Source organism: Pecten maximus, chromosome 2, assembly GCF_902652985.1.
Source record: "Pecten maximus chromosome 2, xPecMax1.1, whole genome shotgun sequence".
Lineage (NCBI taxonomy): Eukaryota > Metazoa > Mollusca > Bivalvia > Pectinida > Pectinidae > Pecten > Pecten maximus.
In genome coordinates this window covers 3250395-3273014 of record NC_047016.1, presented here as the reverse complement: position 1 = coordinate 3273014, position 22620 = coordinate 3250395, and the positions used below count along the sequence as shown (strand labels likewise).

Below are 22620 nucleotides of genomic sequence, written 5' to 3'. Positions count from 1 at the left end.
CACTCAACATGGAGACAGTACAGTACAGGAAAACGGTCAACAACGTCCAGTACGTACACTTCTCGTGACGCCAACAGGAAAAAAGTACGACAAATTGAAAAAGAGGTTAAAGCCCTCGAGAGCGCATGTGAACGCTTCTAAGACTTCGTCCTTGGTAAAAGAATCAGCTTGGAGACAGATCACAAACCATTGATTCTGTTGCTTAGCAGCTTGTGCATCAACATCATGGCGCACTGCTTAGTAGAATGGCTAACGGAGAGGACGAGAGTACCAGAGTGTGTTATGCCGTACTGGGGATGACATAGAGAGTTAACCCTGAACAAAGGTTTTACTTCTGAAGGGTGAAAGACTTGTGATACCCTCTACGTTACGCTCAGACATTTCGGTAATCCATGAAGGTCATCTAAGAATAGTCAAGTGCAGAGAGCGCGCAAAGGAGACTGTGAGGTGGCCAGGGTTGAGCACGTAAGTAGAAGATCTCGTAAACACTTGTCGAAACGTTCCAACACCTGTAACATCATGACCTTGGCAAGTCGTGAGAAGTGAGTTATTTCATTATAAATGTGGAAACTACCTGCTCATGGTTGACTATTACTCACGTTTCGTTGAAATCGCCAAGTTGTCGACGACAATATCAGACGACATAGTCGTGCATTTGAAGTCGTTTTTGGGTCGCTAATGACGTATCGCGCAAAGCCTCTCGCGAATGGTTACAGCCCAGCAGAATTGTGTTTCGGTCGTAGGATCAAGACAACATTACCTATGAAGGAAGATTATTTTGCAAAGAACATTATGAAGGAGAACTATGACATGAGGTACCGAACAAAACCATTATCAACGCTCGAAACGGGGGATGTGAAAGACTCGTGAAGACACGGGAGGTTGTTTAGTCCTTGAACTCTCCACGTCCCTATCTTATCGAGACTCAAACGGTAACATTCGACAGAACCGGAGGAACATTTCCCCAACAAAGGGTCCTCTTTGGATGGAGGATGATGCTTGTGATTTGGTAATTGATGACGTAACCTGTGGCAATAAGATGACTGGAAAACCCCACCCCCTCATGTTGAGTGTCAGCCAGCAGTGACAAGATCAGGAAGGGGGTCCGTGCCTCCTATGATACTTGATTTGTTCGAAGGCTGTTAAATTGTTTCTTTCTTAAAAGTTCAGATACAGTTAACATACAAAGAGAAGTGTTGTGGGATTGCATGATGTTTTGTTTTTTTTCACATGATGCATCATCTAAGATGGCTGCAACTGAATGACAGCCATCTTGGATGATGCATCATGGGTAAAAAAATCCCAAATTTCTAAGCCTTTGTTAGAAGGTTCTGGTGAGGGGTTTTACCGATATTTGGCCTCTGTAGGAAGGTTCTGGTGAAGGGTTTTACCGATATTAGGTCTCTGTAGGAAGGTTGTGGTGAAGGGTTTAACCGATATTTGGCCTCTGTAGGAAGGTTCTGGTGAAGGGTTTTACCGATATTAGGCCTCTGTAGGAAGGTTGTGGTGAAGGGTTTAACCTATATTTGGCCTTTGTAGGAAGGTTCTGGTGAAGAGTTTTACCGATATTAGGTCTCTGTAGGAAGGTTGTGGTGAAGGGTTTAACCGATATTTGGCCTCTGTAGGAAGGTTCTGGTGAAGGGTTTTACCGATATTAGGTCTCTGTAGGAAGGTTGTGGTGAAGGGTTTTACCGATATTTGGCCTCTGTAGGAAGGTTCTGGTGAAGGGTTTTACCGATATTAGGTCTCTGTCAGAAGGTTGTGGTGAAGGGTTTTACCGATATTAGGTCTCTGTCAGAAGGTTGTGGTGAAGGGTTTTACCGATATTAGGTCTCTGTCAGAAGGTTGTGGTGAAGGGTTTTACCGATATTAGGTCTCTGTAGGAAGGTTCTGGTGAAGGGTTTTACCGATATTAGGTCTCTGTCAGAAGGTTGTGGTGAAGGGTTTTACCGATATTAGGCCTCTGTCAGAAGGTTGTGGTGAAGGGTTTTACCGATATTAGGTCTCTGTCAGAAGGTTGTGGTGAAGGGTTTTACCGATATCAGGTCTCTATCAGAAGGTTGTGGTAAAGGGTTTTACCGATATTAGGTATCTGCATAGCTAATTAGATTAACAATAAATTGAAGAAGAAATCAACAACCCACCAACTGACCATGGATTTTAAATCTACTCCACATACATTGATAGAGGCTTTTTTCAGATAGCTTCACGCCACAGTTGGTATTAGACTTTGATATAAATTCTTATTACAAATTGTGTACTGACGTAAGGACAAGGACTGTGTGTCTGATACATCTCATCAGCTATCCACTAAACAGTTTATCCCATACATCAAATGGATGAAAACAAAAATCAATTTAAAATGCCACGCTAGTTTTGGAGAGTCAGATAATGTCGGCTTAGTGTCACTGTAGGCGGATTTTAAAACAATATCACTAACCTATCTGAAAACGCAATCAACAATTCCCTACACAATTTAGCTGACAGATTTCTATTGAAAATTATCGAAAACCCCGACAGATGAAAAGTGGGGGTACCCCTTATTTCGTCCGAACTGAGGATGAGTGCGTTCCATAATTCATACATTAAAATATATAATATCTTCATATCCGAGAAAGAGATATCTTCTTACGATACGATGAGGTACGTTTATAATTTCAATTTGGAAGATAACAGATAATAACGACTTAAAAACGAAACCGTTAACCTAACTCTTAATCCGTTAAACGAGGGCAAAATACACACAAGAAATATAATTTCACAGAGATCACTGACAAACTACCAGGAGAATATGACCAGGTGTTCCGGAAAGTAGGCGTCTTCTGCTTCATCGACGACACCCGTCATAAAATCTAGGTCACAAATCAAAATGAGAAATAGCGAACTCATCACGTTTATCATATGGCTCAGTTGTAAACTGTCCTTGCTGGTTACGCTGTAAGTAGATATCGGGCTTAGCGGCTGATGTTAAAAAGTCTGTTGTGTCAACGTCAATGATTCCGGGGTATATCTGATCGACATAACACATTGTCAATATAACACACTGTCAATATACCACATTGTCAATATAACACACTGTCAATATACCACATTGTCAATATAACACACTGTCAATATAACACACTGTCAATATAATACATCGTCAATATAACACACTGTCAATATACCACATTGTCAATATAACACATTGTCAATATAACACACTGTCAATATACCACATTGTCAATATACCACATCGTCAATATAACACATTGTCAATATAACACACTGTCAATATAACACATTGTCAATATAACACATTGTCAATATAACACACTGTCAATATACCACATTGTCAATATAACACATTGTCAATATAACACACTGTCAATATAACACATTGTCAATATAACACACTGTCAATATAACACATTGTCAATATAACACACTGTCAATATAACACACTGTCAATATAATACATCGTCAATATAACACACTGTCAATATAATACATCGTCAATATAACACATCGTCAATATAACACATTGTCAATATACCACATTGTCAATATAACACACTGTCAATATAACACACTGTCAATATAACACATTGTCAATATAACACACTGTCAATATACCACATTGTCAATATAACACACTGTCAATATAACACACTGTTAATATAATACATCGTCAATATAACACACTGTCAATATAATACATCGTCAATATAACACATCGTCAATATAACACATTGTCAATATACCACATTGTCAATATACCACATCAATATAACACATTGTCAATATAACACATCGTCAATATAACACATCGTCAATATAGCACATCGTCAATATAACACATCGTCAATATAACAGACTGTCAATATAACAGACTGTCAATATAACACATCATCAATATACCACATTGTCAATATAACATATCGTCATTATAACACATTGTCAATATAACACACTGTCAATATAACACATTGTCAATATACCACATCAATATAACACATTGTCAATATAACACACTGTCAATATAACACATCGTCAATATAACACATTGTCAATATAACACATCAAAATACCACATCGTCAATATAACACATTGTCAATTTAACACGTCGTCAATATAACACACTGTCAATATAACCCATTGTCAATATAACACGTCGTCAATATAACACACTGTCAATATAACACATCGTCAATATAACACACTGTCAATATAACACATTGTCAATATAACACATTGTCAATATAACACATCAAAATACCACATCGTCAATATAACACATCGTCAATATAACACATCGTCAATATAACACACTGTCAATATAACACATCGTCAATATAACACACTGTCAATATAACACATCAATATAACACATTGTCAATATAACACATCAAAATACCACATCGTCAATATAACACACTGTCAATATAATACATCGTCAATATAACACATTGTCAATATAACACATTGTCAATATACCACATTGTCAATATACCACATCAATATAACACATTGTCAATATAACACATCGTCAATATAACACATCGTCAATATAGCACATCGTCAATATAACACATCGTCAATATAACAGACTGTCAATATAACAGACTGTCAATATAACACATCGTCAATATACCACATTGTCAATATAACATATCGTCAATATAACACATTGTCAATATAACACACTGTCAATATAACACATTGTCAATATACCACATCAATATAACACATTGTCAATATAACACACTGTCAATATAACACATCGTCAATATAACACATTGTCAATATAACACATTGTCAATATAACACATCAAAATACCACATCGTCAATATAACACATTGTCAATATAACACGTCGTCAATATAACACACTGTCAATATAACCCATTGTCAATATAACACGTCGTCAATATAACACACTGTCAATATAACACATCGTCAATATAACACATCGTCAATATAACACATCAATATAACACATCAATATAACACATTGTCAATATAACACATTGTCAATATAACATATCAAAATACCACATCGTCAATATAACACATCGTCAATATAACACACTGTCAATATAACACATCGTCAATATAACACACTGTCAATATAACACATCAATATAACACATTGTCAATATAACACATTGTCAATATAACACATCAAAATACCACATTGTCAATATAACACACTGTCAATATAACACATCGTCAATATAACACATCGTCAATATAACACACTGTCAATATAACACATCGTCAATATAACACATTGTCAATATAACACATCAAAATACCACATCGTCAATATAACACACTGTCAATATAACACACTGTCAATATAACACATTGTCAATATAACACACTGTCAATATACCACATTGTCAATATAACACACTGTCAATATAACACACTGTCAATATAATACATCGTCAATATAACACACTGTCAATATAATACATCGTCAATATAACACATCGTCAATATAACACATTGTCAATATACCACATTGTCAATATACCACATCAATATAACACATTGTCAATGTAACACATTGTCAATATAACACATTGTCAATATAACACACTGTCAATATAACACATCAATATAACACATTGTCAATATTACACATTGTCAATATAACACATCAAAATACCACATTGTCAATATAACACACTGTCAATATAACACATCGTCAATATAACACATCGTCAATATAACACACTGTCAATATAACACATCGTCAATATAACACATTGTCAATATAACACATCAAAATACCACATCGTCAATATAACACACTGTCAATATAACACACTGTCAATATAACACATTGTCAATATAACACACTGTCAATATACCACATTGTCAATATAACACACTGTCAATATAACACACTGTCAATATAATACATCGTCAATATAACACACTGTCAATATAATACATCGTCAATATAACACATCGTCAATATAACACATTGTCAATATACCACATTGTCAATATACCACATCAATATAACACATTGTCAATGTAACACATTGTCAATATAACACATTGTCAATATAACACGTCGTCAATATAACACACTGTCAATATAACTCATTGGCAATATAACACGTCGTCAATATAACACACTGTCAATATAACACATCGTCAATATAACACACTGTCAATATAACACATCAATATAACACATTGTCAATATAACACATTGTCAATATAACACATTGTCAATATAACACATCAAAATACCACATCGTCAATATAACACATCGTCAATATAACACATCGTCAATATAACACACTGTCAATATAACACATCGTCAATATAACACACTGTCAATATAACACATCAATATAACACATTGTCAATATAACACATCAAAATACCACATTGTCAATATAACACACTGTCAATATAATACATCGTCAATATAACACATCGTCAATAAAACACACTGTCAATATAACACATCGTCAATATAACACACTGTCAATATAACACATCAATATAACACATTGTCAATATAACACATTGTCAATATAACACATTGTCAATATAACACATCAAAATACCACATCGTCAATATAACACATTGTCAATGTAACACATCGTCAATATAACACATCGTCAATATAACACATCAATATAACACATCGTCAATATAACACATCAATATAACACATCGTCAATATAATACATCGTCAATATAACACATCAATATAATACATTGTCAATATAATACATCGTCAATATAACACATTGTCAGTATAACACATTGTCAATATAACACATTGTCAGTATAACACATCATCAATATAACACATCGTCAATATAACACATTGTCAATATAACACATCATCAATATAATACATTGCCAATATAACATCAATATAACACATCGTCAATATAACACATCGTCAATATAACACATTGTCAGTATAACACATTGTCAATATAACACATCGTCAATATAACACATCGTCAATATAACACATCGTCAATATAACACATCGTCAATATAACATCAATATAACACATCGTCAATATAACATCAATATAACACATCGTCAATAAAATACATTGTCAATATAATACATCGTCAATATAACACATTGTCAGTATAACACATTGTCAATATAACACATCGTCAATATAACACATCGTCAATATAACCCATCTTCAATATAACACATCGTCAATATAACATCAATATAACACATCGTCAATAAAATACATTGTCAATATAACACATTGTCAATATAATACATCGTCAATATAACACATCAATATAATACATCGTCAATATAACACATCAATATGATACATTGTCAATATAACACATCGTCAATATAACACATTGTCAATATAGCATCAATATAACACATTGTCAATATAACACATCGTCAATATAATACATTGTCAATATAACACACTGTCAATATAACACATCGTCAATATAACACATTGGCCAAAGCTGCCGGTTCTAAAGAATAAAAAATAAAGGAGTATACATTATATATTATAGATATATTTAAAACAGAATTATATCGCCTTCCCCTACCTTCAACAACAAATCACGATATGTTGGGAAAATGCTTGGAATGAAGCCGAACAATTTACTTTTGGCAATGGGTGTAAAAGACTTGTCAATATTTTAGAAGGACGTAGAGAAAAACTGGCCGTCAATCGTCTGTAAGGAAACGGAAGTCCATGACAGATTTATAAAACAGACTGGGGTCAACAGTCTGGAGAGAAAAGGAAGTCCATGACATATAAAAATACGTGTCTGACTGGAGAGGAAGTGTGGCCAATTATATATAAAATGTATAGTTCATAGGGTTGTCTATATCTTTATATTTGTCAACTAAATATATATACTCGATAAAAGTTGACGGATTAGAAATAGCAATTATTATTGTTGCTTTCGATATATTTTAATGCATTCTAATTTGCGAAATTGCACCCTATACATCTGTAAAACAATGTGATTAACAATGTAACCCACTGTATGACAACAACTACATTCTTGTACGCGGAGATCACGTGGTCTGCATTTAGCCATAGCTCGTTATGGTGTGTCGTTTTTAGTTACCAAATTTGGCGTGGTGTGTAATTTTTCAGTTCCCAGATTTGTTGTGGTATGTCGACCTTCAGTTCCTAGATTTGTTTGGTTATGTCGACATTCAGTTCCTAGATTTGTTGTGGTATGTCGACCTTCAGTTCCTAGATTTGTTGTGGTATGTCGACATTCAGTTCCTAGATTTGTTGTGGTATGTCGACCTTCAGTTCCTAGATTTGTTGTGGTATGTCGACATTCAGTTCCTAGATTTGTTGTGGTATGTCGACATTCAGTTCCTAGATTTGTTGTGGTATGTCGACATTCAGTTCCTAGATTTGTTGTGGTATGTCGACCTTCAGTTCCTAGATTTGTTGTGGTATGTCGACCTTCAGTTCCTAGATTTGTTGTGGTATGTCGACCTTCAGTTCCTAGATTTGTTGTGGTATGTCGACCTTCAGTTCCTAGATTTGTTGTGGTATGTCGACCTTCAGTTCCTAGATTTGTTGTGGTATGTCGACCTTCAGTTCCTAGATTTGTTTGGTTATGTCGACATTCAGTTCCTAGATTTGTTGTGGTATGTCGACCTTCAGTTCCTAGATTTGTTGTGGTATGTCGACATTCAGTTCCTAGATTTGTTGTGGTATGTCGACATTCAGTTCCTAGATTTGTTGTGGTATGTCGACCTTCAGTTCCTAGATTTGTTGTGGTATGTCGACCTTCAGTTCCTAGATTTGTTGTGGTATGTCGACATTCAGTTCCTAGATTTGTTGTGTATGTCGACATTCAGTTCCTAGATTTGTTGTGGTATGTCGACATTCAGTTCCTAGATTTGTTGTGGTATGTCGACATTCAGTTCCTAGATTTGTTGTGGTATGTCGACCTTCAGTTCCTAGATTTGTTGTGGTATGTCGACCTTCAGTTCCTAGATTTGTTGTGGTATGTCGACATTCAGTTCCTAGATTTGTTGTGGTATGTCGACCTTCAGTTCCTAGATTTGTTGTGGTATGTCGACCTTCAGTTCCTAGATTTGTTGTGGTATGTCGACATTCAGTTCCTAGATTTGTTGTGGTATGTCGACCTTCAGTTCCTAGATTTGTTGGTGGTATGTCGACCTTCAGTTCCTAGATTTGTTGTGGTATGTCGACCTTCAGTTCCTAGATTTGTTGTGGTATGTCGACCTTCAGTTCCTAGATTCGTTGTGGTATGTCGACATTCAGTTCCTAGATTTGTTGTTGTGTGTCGACATTCAGTTCCTAGATTTGTGGTGGTATGTCGACATTCAGATCCTAGATTTGTTGTGGTATGTCGACCTTCAGTTCCTAGATTTGTTGTTGTATGTCAACTTTCTGTTCCTAGATTTGTTGTGGTATGTCGACATTCAGTTCCTAGATTTGTTGTGGTGTGTCGACCTTTAGTTCCTAGATTTGTTGTGGTGTGTCGACCTTCAGTTCCTAGTTTTGTTGTGGTATGTCGACATTCAGTTCCTAGATTTGTTGTGGTATGTTGACCTTCAGTTCCTAGATTTGTTGTGGTATGTCGACCTTCAGTTCCTAGATTTGTTGTGGTATGTCGACATTCAGTTCCTAGATTTGTTGTGGTATGTCGACCTTCAGTTCCTAGATTTGTTGTGGTGTGTCGACCTTCAGATCCTAGATTTGTTGTGGTATGTCGACCTGAGTTCCTAGATTTGTTGTGGTATGTCGACATTCAGTTCCTAGATTTGTTGTGGTATGTCGACCTTCAGTTCCTAGATTTGTTGTGGTATGTCGACATTCAGTTCCTAGATTTGTTGTGGTATGTCGACATTCAGTTCCTAGATTTGTTGTGGTATGTCGACATTCAGTTCCTATATTTGTTGTGGTATGTCGACATTCAGTTCCTAGATTTGTTGTGGTATGTCGACCTTCAGTTCCTAGATTTGTTGTGGTATGTCGACCTTCAGTTCCTAGATTTGTTGTGGTATGTCGACCTTCAGTTCCTAGATTTGTTGTTGTGTGTCGACATTCAGTTCCTAGATTTGTTGTGGTATGTCGACATTCAGTTCCTAGATTTGTTGTGGTATGTCGACCTTCAGTTCCTAGATTTGTTGTGGTATGTCGACATTCAGTTCCTAGATTTGTTGTGGTATGTCGACATTCAGTTCCTAGATTTGTTGTGGTATGTCGACATTCAGTTCCTAGATTTGTTGTGGTATGTCGACCTTCAGTTCCTAGATTTGTTGTGGTATATCGACCTTCAGTTCCTAGATTTGTTGTGGTATGTCGACCTTCAGTTCCTAGATGTGTTGTGGTATGTCGACCTTCAGTTCCTAGATTTGTTGTGGTATGTCGACATTCAGTTTCCTAGATTTGTTGTGGTATGTCGACCTTCAGTTCCTAGATTTGTTGTGGTATGTCGACATTCAGTTCCTAGATTTGTTGTGGTATGTCGACATTCAGTTCCTAGATTTGTTGTGGTATGTCGACCTTCAGTTCCTAGATTTGTTGTGGTATGTCGACATTCAGTTCCTAGATTTGTTGTGGTATGTCGACATTCAGTTCCTAGATTTGTTGTGGTATGTCGACATTCAGTTCCTAGATTTGTTGTGGTATATCGACATTCAGTTCCTAGATTTGTTGTGGTATTTCGACCTTCAGTTCCTAGATTTGTTGTGGTATTTCGACCTACAGTTCCTAGATTTGTTGTGGTATGTCGACATTCAGTTCCTAGATTTGTTGTGGTATGTCGACCTTCAGTTCCTAGATTTGTTGTGGTATGTCGACCTTCAGTTCCTAGATTTGTTGTGGTATGTCGACCTTCAGTTCCTAGATTTGTTGTGGTATGTCGACCTTCAGTTCCTAGATTTGTTGTGGTATGTCGACCTTCAGTTCCTAGATTTGTTGTGGTATGTCGACCTTCAGTTCCTAGATTTGTTGGGTTATGTCGACATTCAGTTCCTAGATTTGTTGTGGTATGTCGACATTCAGTTCCTAGATTTGTTGTGGTATGTCGACATTCAGTTCCTAGATTTGTTGTGGTATTTCGACCTACAGTTCCTAGATTTGTTGTGGTATGTCGACATTCAGTTCCTAGATTTGTTGTGGTATGTCGACCTTCAGTTCCTAGATTTGTTGTGGTATGTCGACATTCAGTTCCTAGATTTGTTGTGGTATGTCGACCTTCAGTTCCTAGATTTGTTGTGGTATGTCGACATTCAGTTCCTAGATTTGTTGTGGTATGTCGACATTCAGTTCCTACTTTTGTTGTGGTATGTCGACCTTCAGATCCTAGATTTGTTGTGGTATGTCGACATTCAGTTCCTAGATTTGTTGTGGTATGTCGACCTTCAGTTCCTAGATTTGTTGTGGTATGTCGACCTTCAGTTCCTAGATTTGTTGTGGTATGTCGACCTTCAGTTCCTAGATTTGTTGTGTGTCGACCTTCAGTTCCTAAATTTGTTGTGGTATGTCGACATTCAGTTCCTTGATTTGTTGTGGTATGTCGACCTTCAGTTCCTAGATTTGTTGTGGTATGTCGACATTCAGTTCCTAGATTTGTTGTGGTATGTCGACCTTCAGTTCCCAGAAATAAGTGGTCTACTCATTCCATTTTTCATAACGATTGTTTTATCTCTGTTAAAGACCTTCAGTCTAGAATGTATCTGTGAGGACGCTTTCTGTGGTTTATTGATGGTCATGTATTACTGGATGTTTGTATGACCTTCTGTAGTCTATTGATGGTCATGTATTACCGGATGTTTGTATGACCTTCTGTGGTTTATTGATGGCCATGTATCACCGGATGTTTGTATGACCTGTGATATATTGAAGGTCATGTATTACCGGATGTTTGTATGACCTTCTGTAGTCTATTGATGGCCATGTATTACCGGATGCTTGTATGACCCTCTCTGGTCTATTGATGGCCATGTATTACCGGATGTTTGTATGACCTTCTGTGGTCTATTGATGGCCATCTATTACCGGATGTTTGTATGATTTTCTGTGGTCTATTGAAGATCATGTATTACCGGATGTTTGTATGACCTTCTGCAGTCTATTGATGGTCATGTATTACCGGATGTTTGTATGACCTTCTCTGTTATATTGATGGCCATGTATTACCGGATGTTTGTATGACCTAATGTGGTATATTGAAGGTCATGTATTACCGGATGTTTGTATGACCTTCTGTAGTCTATTGATGGTCATGTATTACAGGATGTTTGTATGACCTTCTGTGGTCTATTGATGGCCATGTATTACCGGATGTTTGTATGACCTTCTGTAGTCTATTGATGGCCATGTATTACCGGATGTTTGTATGACCTTCTCTGGTCTATTGATGGTCATGTATTACCGGATGTTTGTATGACATTCTGTGGTCTATTGATGGCCATGTATTACCGGATGTTTGTATGACCTTCTGTAGTCTATTGATGGCCATGTATTACCGGATGTTTGTATGACATTCTGTAGTCTATTGATGGCCATGTATTACCGGATGTTTGTATGACCTTCTGTGGTCTATTGATGGCCATGTATTACAGGATGTTTGTATGACCTTCTGTAGTCTATTGATGGCCATGTATTACCGGATGTTTGTATGACCTTCTGTAGTCTATTGATGGCCATGTATTACTGGATGTTTGTATGACCTTCTCTGGTCTATTGATGGTCATGTATTACCGGATGTTTGTATGACCTTCTGTAGTCTATTGATGGCCATGTATTACCGGATGTTTGTATGACCTTCTCTGGTCTATTGATGGCCATGTATTACCGGATGTTTGTATGACCCTTCTGTAGTCTATTGATGACCATGTATTACAGGATGTTTGTATGACCTTCTGTGGTCTATTGATGGCCATGTATTACCGGATGTTTGTATGACCTTCTGTAGTCTATTGATGGCCATGTATTACAGGATGTTTGTATGACCTTCTGTTGTCTATTTATGGCCATGTATTACCGGATGTTTGTATGACCTTCTGTAGTCTAGTGATGGTCATGTATTACAGGATGTTTGTATGACCTTCTGTTGTCTATTGATGGTCATGTATTATCGGATATTTGTATGACCTTTAGTGGTGTATTGAAGGTCATGTATTACCGGATGTTTGTATGACCGTCTGTGATATATTGAAGGTCATTTATGACCGGATGTTTGTATGGCCTTCTGTGGTCTATTGATGGTCATGTATTACCGGGTGTTTGTATGACCTTCTGTGGTCTATTGATGGCCATGTATTACCGGATGTTTGTATGACCTTCTGTGGTCTATTGATGGTCATGTATTACCGGATGTTTGTATGACCTTCTGTAGTCTATTGATGACCATGTATTACAGTACGGGCATTTTCGTGTTGAGTTAGCGATTTTGTTTACGGATATCAAGGAGTCACTAACAGTAAACAAAGCTATATACTATATTACTCTTTATATCTACTGCTTTTGACCAACGAAGTTTACACATAAATGAACATTCATACAACCATTTTGTGTCTAAATGATGTCACATACACAGTATGGTTAGCAGACATCAGTTATGGATTACTGTATAAGATATTCGTGATTAAGTGTCCATGGAACCACGTAAATAAACCCCACTACTTCACTACTGTCTGATACCCAAGACTGTTTTATCACCAAATAATCTAAATCAGTGGCAGAAGTGACAGAAGATTTTCAGGGACTTTGGAGAAGGCATTTCAAAATGACACAATGGACACTTTAACACCTCCGCATGAAGGTTTCCTTCCTTTTACCTATTATATCTTTGTTGGAAATGCAAGAACGGTTTCAAACCTTTTATGTAACATTTCATGTAACGTATCCTAGATACGTCAGGACAGCATACGTATCCTAGATATGTCAGGACAACATACGTATCCTAGATGTGTCAGGACAACATACGTATCCTAGCTATGTCAGGACAGCATACGTATCCTAGATTTGTCAGGACAACATACGTATCCTAGATATGTCAGGACAACATACGTATCCTAGATATGTCAGGACAACATACGTATCCTATATACGTCAGGACAACATACGTATCCTAGATATGTCAGGACAACATACGTATCCTAGATATGTCAGGACAGCATACGTATCCTAGATATGTCAGGACAGCATACGTATCCTAGATATGTCAGGGCAACATACGTATCCTAGATATGTCAGGACAACATACGCATCCTAGATACGTCAGGACAACATACGCATCCTAGATATGTCAGGACAACATACGTATCCTAGATATGTCAGGACAACATACGTATACTAGTTATGTCAGGACAGCATACGTATCCTAGCTATGTCAGGACAACATACGTATCCTATATATGTCAGGACAACATACGTATCCTAGACATGTCAGGACAACATACGTATCCTAGATATGTCAGGACAGCATACGTATCCTAGCTACGTCATGACAGCATACGTATCCTATATACGTCAGGACAACATACGTATCCTAGACATGTCAGGACAACATACGTATCCTAGATATGTCAGGACAACATACGTATCCTAGATATGTCAGGACAACATACGTATCCTAGATACGTCAGGACAACATACGTATCCTAGATTTATAATCCGCTGATCTTACTTTAGACACCACGAGTTTTCTGTCCAGATCCTAATTTATGTTCCACTGATCTTACTCAAGACACCACGAGTTTCCTGTCCTGATCCTAATTTATGTTCCACTGATCTTACTCAAGACACCACAAGTTTCCTGTCCTGATCCTAATTTATGTTCCACTGATCTTACTCAAGACACCACAAGTTTCCTGTCCTGATCCTAATTTATGTTCCACTGATCTTACTCAAGACACCACAAGTTTCCTGTCCTGATCCTAATTTATGTTCCGCTGATCTTACTCTAGACACCACGAGTTTCCTGTCCTGATCCTAATTTATGTTCCGCTGATCTTACTCTAGACACCACGAGTTTTCTGTCCTGATCCTAATTTATGTTCCGCTGATCTTACTCTAGACACCACGAGTGTCCTGTCCTGATCCTAATTTATGTTCCACTGATCTTACTCTAGACACCACAAGTTTCCTGTCCTGATCCTAATCTATGTTTCGCTGATCTTACTTTAGACACCACGAGTTTCCTGTACAGATCCTAACCGGTGTTCCACTTATTTCTGGATCAGTTCCTGTATATGAAGTATTGTGTTATGGTCAAAATATTCATAATCCATTACCACAAGAACCTTTAACCAGCACAACAAGTATTCTGTACTGATGGTGCAGAAAGTACATTCAATATTAAAACAACAATAGGAAAGCTTTGTTAGATATAATTTAATATTCACAAAACAAACAGCACTGTAAAGCGCTGTAAAGCATGTCAACTCCTTAACTGATAGGATTGTATCACAGAATGAAGAATATCACAGACAGTTTGAATTTCCACACCATGTCACATGTGTTGTTCTACCATCCGTCACCGAGTCATCTAAGGTATTATTTTCCTACAGATGTTTGATCAGTAAAGTCAATATTTTTTTTTGTATAGAATTAAACTGAGTAACCTCCCTATTGTTTCTGATGAACGGACAGACAGCAGTTATTATACAGGTACAGTAAATTGATATGACAAGGCAAATCAGACATTCAAGGAGATGCTATTATTGAGAAAAAATATTGTACATACATCACGAAAGTTATAACGCTCACAAACAAATGTTGCCAATAGCTCCTAGCATCAGGTATATGATACTGAGTGATAGACTGAATTAAGGCAGTCGTGGCATGGTTCTACATCAGGTATAAGTGTTTTCATAAAAACCCACGGGCTCACAACAGACATAGCTTGTCCAATATATTACGTATACTTGTTTCATAACAGAGAGAACCGCATGTTTCATCACTGAACAAATTTAGCTATAACACTATTAAAAATATATAGCTGAAATGATAAAGAGGAAAATATATGATATCTGCTGTGTTAGTAGCAGAATAACTTTCCACTGATAGAACAGGTGACTTCTTGAGTAAGACTGTGATACATAAAGAGACAACCAGCAGACATAGCCAAAGTTACCATTAGCTATCACATCATCACAAATTTATATCAGAAAAGTATATACTGTTATTGTAAATAACACATTAATTATTACATTGATTACATTGTCCTATTTTGAATTAATTACAGATTTCAAATTGGACATTTTTCAAAAGCCGTGTAGAGACCATACAGAGGTTTTGTAGGTAAGAAATTGATGATGTTTAGTTTGTTGATAACATATGTTAATGATTTCAAAAACTTTTAAAAGTTTTTATAGTCTACCAATACTTTATGTAAATACATTCATACATGAAACTAATTTAGAAAATGTTCATAAGATCAGGTATTCGAATAAAGATCGTCTAGGTTATATATGGCTAGAGTGCAATTGATATTTTCTGTGTCTTTAAAAACGATCCATAAAAAAGTCTTGTAATATAAAAATATATTGCATTTTCCAAAATATAATTACAAGTCATGAAATAAATATTATGACATTTTTTCACTGTAGAAACAAGGCATTAGCTGACCTGACAAATGCTGTTCATTATTTAAAACAGCAAACTCACATGATGGGGTATGACAATGGAACAGAGAAAACAATGACACAGGTAGAACATACACACTTAGTAATACCATAATCTCTTAGTTCTTTATAAAGATACGGAACTGAATAGCGTTGGTCTTAGGACTGTAGACACAGTACATAATCTGTCTGTAACTCGCGGTGTTTAACAAGAAATATAAAACAGCGTTGTTCTTGTAGTTTTCTCTTTAAATTGATTGTCAGGGACAGACCCTACAGTTCAGCTTCCTGACTGTTCCTGCTGTTCCACATCATTTGACAATTTATCTTCCGTCTCCTTCATCTCCCCCTCTGATTGCCCCTGTCCCTCTGGTATCGAATCACTTGCTCCTTCTAGAACATGTCGTTGATCGCCTTCCAGTCTCATGTCCTCTAGATTTGTCGTCTCCGCGGCGACTGGTCTTGTCTCTTCCTCTCTTGGTGCAGTGGTTTGTTCATTCGGGTCCTCCATGGTACCTCCTTGGACTATCTGCAGCTTCTGTAACTCCTGACGAAGTTCTTGTTTGAATCCTTCATGATCTCCTCCATTTTCTGTTATATCCTCCTCTTCCTTCGCCTCTGATCGCTCTGTGATCTTACCATTATGGTCACTTTTCTGGTCATCCCCAGTAATGAAAACCTTCAGATCTATGTTCTGTACCTTATCAGGGAGGGTGGAAGATGGCGATACATTCCCTGCCTGGGATGGTGCCACCCCCGCCGACATCATGTCTGATATGGAATCCTGGCCATCCATAGACGGGTCAACCAAAGAGCTCATGGCCGACAGAGGAACATCTCTTGTATTAATGGTCTGTGTCAGAGATTCAATGTCTTCCTGGGATTCTTCCACAGTTGTTTCCAGCCCCTGAGTACGACCTCCCTGTTTCACTCCTTCATCCCCATCTTCAACTTTCTCAACGGAGACTGCTGGAATATCTATACTTACAAACGTATCAACTGTCCTGTTATTCTTGTTCCTTGGCTTTCCAGCCGTTCCGAGAGGAGGCACAGACACTACAATAGTCTTCACATGTCCCTGACTGAGAGATACTTCCCCTTCCTCGTCACCTTCCATCAAAGGTGTCATTGTGAGTGACTCTCTGGACATAATGTCACGCCTGCGTCCACCAGATTTAGGAATGTCAAAGGCATTCCTACTCTTGTCCTTAGCCTCGGGGGAGGGAGGAGGAGGGCCGGGGGATTCTGCTTTCTTCATATCTTCCTGTTTTGTGTTAGCTGCACTAGAATTACTGCTGATGTCTTCTGACTTTTGTCCATTATGAATGGAGGACCGGTCAGACATTGGGTCAATTACAGCCATTCTGGAATCATTGACCGCGCCATTCTTAGCATGATCGCTGTGTAACGCCAACTTAGTTGAGGATGGTGTGACATCAAAGTCAGCTTCATTGACTGCTGGCCAGGGCTCCGGTGTTGATCCCATAGTTGATTCCCGCTTTCTGTCCATTGGAACCTGAAGATCAAAGGAGGTGAGAGTAGGTTCTCGAGTATTTACAGTGTTCTGGTTGGTTAGTACTGTCACACGGCCTGCCTGGTCCTTGACCACTGGAGTGGCCAGTGGTGTTGTCAGATCTGACCGATCATCTTCCTCTTGCGGAGAAGAGGGAGGCGGTGGGATTTCAGGAACCTCAGCTGTTGAGAAGTGAACACTGCGACTACGTGAAACACCTGCCCCAATATCGGCTGACTCCTCATGTTTCTTCTCCTCAATGGTATCAAGTCCCAGACCTGGGGAATAACCAAACAATGTCATCAGTGAGTGTTACCAAACAATGTCATCAGTGAGTGTTCATAAAAAAAGAAAACCAGTAGATATCTGGCTCCAAATACAAAACTTCTTTGCTTTAAAAATGTTCTCAATACTCAGATTTGTTTCTAGGAAATATATATATTTCATGAAACATTAATTAAAAATAGGGAAATATTACTTCAGAAAATTTAATTCTTGAGGAATGATATGAGGAATTGTTAATTTTGAAAATATCTCTGTTACTTGGATACAGTTAAGACGTGACCAGTTTTATATCATGAACTACAATCATTTGTAAACGTGAATATCAAGAGAACACAACTTCTGTTCCACACAACCTTTGTTCCACACAACCTCTGTTCCACATAACCTCTGTTCAACACAACCTCTGTTCCACACAACCTCTGTTCAACACAACCTCTGTTCCACACAACCTCTGTTCCACACAACCTCTGTTCCACACAACCTATGTTCCACACAACTGCTGTTCCACACAACCTCTGTTCCACACAACTGCTGTTCCACACAACCTCTGTTCCACACAACCTCTGTTCAACACAACCTCTGTTCCACTCAACCTCTGTTCCACACAACCTCTGTTCCACTTACATTTTTCCTTTTTTTAAATCATATCTAGATAGAGTTTTACAATACTTTGTTTTATGAACTTGCTGACATTCACAATAAAACATCTATTTTTAAATTTTTGTTTCCGTAAATATAAGTAAACAATATGGAGCACTTAACTAACATAACTAATGTATCAATTTTAATATGCTAGTTACTTTGAAAGATATTACATCTAAAACCCCTATCATTACCTAAATTACCACGCTAACACCCAAACACCATATCATACAATGTTTGTATCCTTAAATTACCACGCTAACACCCAAACACCATATCATACAATGTTTGTATCCTTAAATTACCACGCTAACACCCAAACACCATATCATACAATGTTTGTATCCTTAAATTACCACGCTAACACCCAAACACCATATCATACAATGTTTGTATCCTTAAATTACCACGTTAACACCCTAACACCATATCATACAATGTTTGTATCCTTAAATTACCACGCTAACACCCAAACACCATATCATACAATGTTTGTATCCTTAAATTACCACTGTAACACCTTAACACCATATCATACAATGTTTGTATCCTTAAATTACCACTGTAACACCTTAACACCATATCATACAATGTTTGTATCCTTAAATTACCACTGTAACACCTTAACACCATATCATACAATGTTTGTATCCTTAAATTACCACGCTAACACCCTAACACCATATCATACCATGTTTGTATCCTTAAATTACCACTGTAACACCCTAACACCATATCATACAATGTTTGTATCCTTAAATTACCACGTTAACACCCAAACACCATATCATACCATGTTTGTATCCTTAAATTACCACCCTAACACCCAAACACCATATCATACAGTGTTTGTATCCTTAAATTACCACTTTAACACCCAAACACCATATCATACAATGTTTGTATCCTTAAATTACCACACTAACACCCAAAAACCATATCATACAATGTTTGTATCCTTAAATTACCACGCTAACACCCTAACACCATATCATACAATGTTTGTATCCTTAAATTACCACGCTAACACCCAAACACCATATCATACAATGTTTGTATCCTTAAATTACCACGCTAACACCCTAACACCATATCATACAATGTTTGTATCCTTAAATTACCACGCTAACACCCAAACACCATATCATACAATGTTTGTATCCTTAAATTACCACGCTAACACCCTAACACCATATCATACCATGTTTGTATCCTTAAATTACCACGCTAACACCCAAAAACCATATCATACAATGTTTGTATCCTTAAATTATCACGTTAACACCCTAACACACAATGTTTGTATCCTTAAATTACCACGTTAACACCCAAACACCATATCATACAATGTTTGTATCCTTAAATTACCACGTTAACACCCAAACACCATATCATACAATGTTTGTATCCTTAAATTACCACTTTAACACCCAAACACCATATCATACAATGTTTGTATCCTAAAATTACCACACTAACACCCAAACACCATATCATACAATGTTTGTATCCTTAAATTACCACGCTAACACCCAAACACCATATCATACAATGTTTGTATCCCTAAATTACCACGCTAACAACTTAACGCCATATCATACAATGTTTGTATCCTTAAATTACCACGTTAACACCCAAACACCATATCATACAATGTTTATATCCTTAAATTACCACGCTAACACCCTAACACCATATCATACAATGTTTGTATCCTTAAATTACCACCCTAACACCCAAACACCATATCATACAATGTTTGTATCCTTAAATTACCATGCTTACACCCAAACACCATATCATACCATGTTTGTATCCTTAAATTACCATGCTTACACCCAAACACCATATCATACCATGTTTGTATCCTTAAATTACCACTGTAACACCCTAACACCATATCATACAATGTTTGTATCCTTAAATTAACACGCTATCACCCTAACACCATATCATACAATGTTTGTATCCTTAAATTACCACGCTAACACACTAACACCATATCATACCATGTTTGTATCCTTAAATTACCACCCTAACACCCAAACACCATATCATACAATGTTTGTATCCTTAAATTACCACTTTAACACCCAAACACCATATCATACAATGTTTGTATCCTTAAATTACCACGCTAACACCCTAACACCCAAACACCATATCATACAATGTTTGTATCCTTAAATTACCACGCTAACACCCTAACACCATATCATACAATGTTTGTATCCTTAAATTACCACGCTAACACCCTAACACCCAAACACCATATCATACAATGTTTGTATCCTTAAATTACCACGCTAACACCCTAACACCCAAACACCATATCATACAATGTTTGTATCCTTAAATTACCATGCTTACACCCAAACACCATATCATACCATGTTTGTATCCTTAAATTACCACTGTAACACCCTAACACCATATCATACAATGTTTGTATCCTTAAATTAACACGCTATCACCCTAACACCATATCATACAATGTTTGTATCCTTAAATTACCACGCTAACACACTAACACCATATCATACCATGTTTGTATCCTTAAATTACCACTGTAACACCCAAACCCCATATCATACAATGTTTGTATCCTTAAATTACCACGCTAACACCCTAACACCCAAACACCATATCATACAATGTTTGTATCCTTAAATTACCACCCTAACACCCAAACACCATATCGTACAATGTTTGTATCCTTAAATTACCACGCTAACACCCTAACACCATATCATACAATGTTTGTATCCTTAAATTACCACGCTAACACCCTAACACCATATCATACCATGTTTGTATCCTTAAATTACCACGCTAACACCCAAAAACCATATCATACAATGTTTGTATCCTTAAATTATCACGTTAACACCCTAACACACAATGTTTGTATCCTTAAATTACCACGTTAACACCCAAACACCATATCATACAATGTTTGTATCCTTAAATTACCACGTTAACACCCAAACACCATATCATACAATGTTTGTATCCTAAAATTACCACACTAACACCCAAACACCATATCATACAATGTTTGTATCCTTAAATTACCACGCTAACACCCAAACACCATATCATACAATGTTTGTATCCCTAAATTACCACGCTAACAACTTAACGCCATATCATACAATGTTTGTATCCTTAAATTACCACGTTAACACCCAAACACCATATCATACAATGTTTATATCCTTAAATTACCACGCTAACACCCTAACACCATATCATACAATGTTTGTATCCTTAAATTACCACACTAACACCCAAACACCATATCATACAATGTTTGTATCCTTAAATTACCATGCTTACACCCAAACACCATATCATACCATGTTTGTATCCTTAAATTACCATGCTTACACCCAAACACGATATCATACCATGTTTGTATCCTTAAATTACCACTGTAACACCCTAACACCATATCATACAATGTTTGTATCCTTAAATTAACACGCTATCACCCTAACACCATATCATACAATGTTTGTATCCTTAAATTACCACGCTAACACACTAACACCATATCATACCATGTTTGTATCCTTAA

The 22620-nt window shown here is 36.9% G+C and overlaps 1 protein-coding gene across 1 annotated transcript in view; it reads right to left on the bottom strand.

Annotated features, from left to right (window-relative positions):
- Positions 1-15352: 15352 nt before the first annotated feature.
- The window catches only part of LOC117340541, a 76450-nt gene continuing 69182 nt past the window's right edge, over positions 15353-22620 (bottom strand). Inside the window, exon 17 of the mRNA XM_033902303.1 lies at positions 15353-18391. Coding sequence (XP_033758194.1) covers positions 16881-18391 — 1511 coding nt within the window. The 3' untranslated portion in view covers positions 15353-16880. The remainder of the gene's footprint in view (positions 18392-22620) is intronic.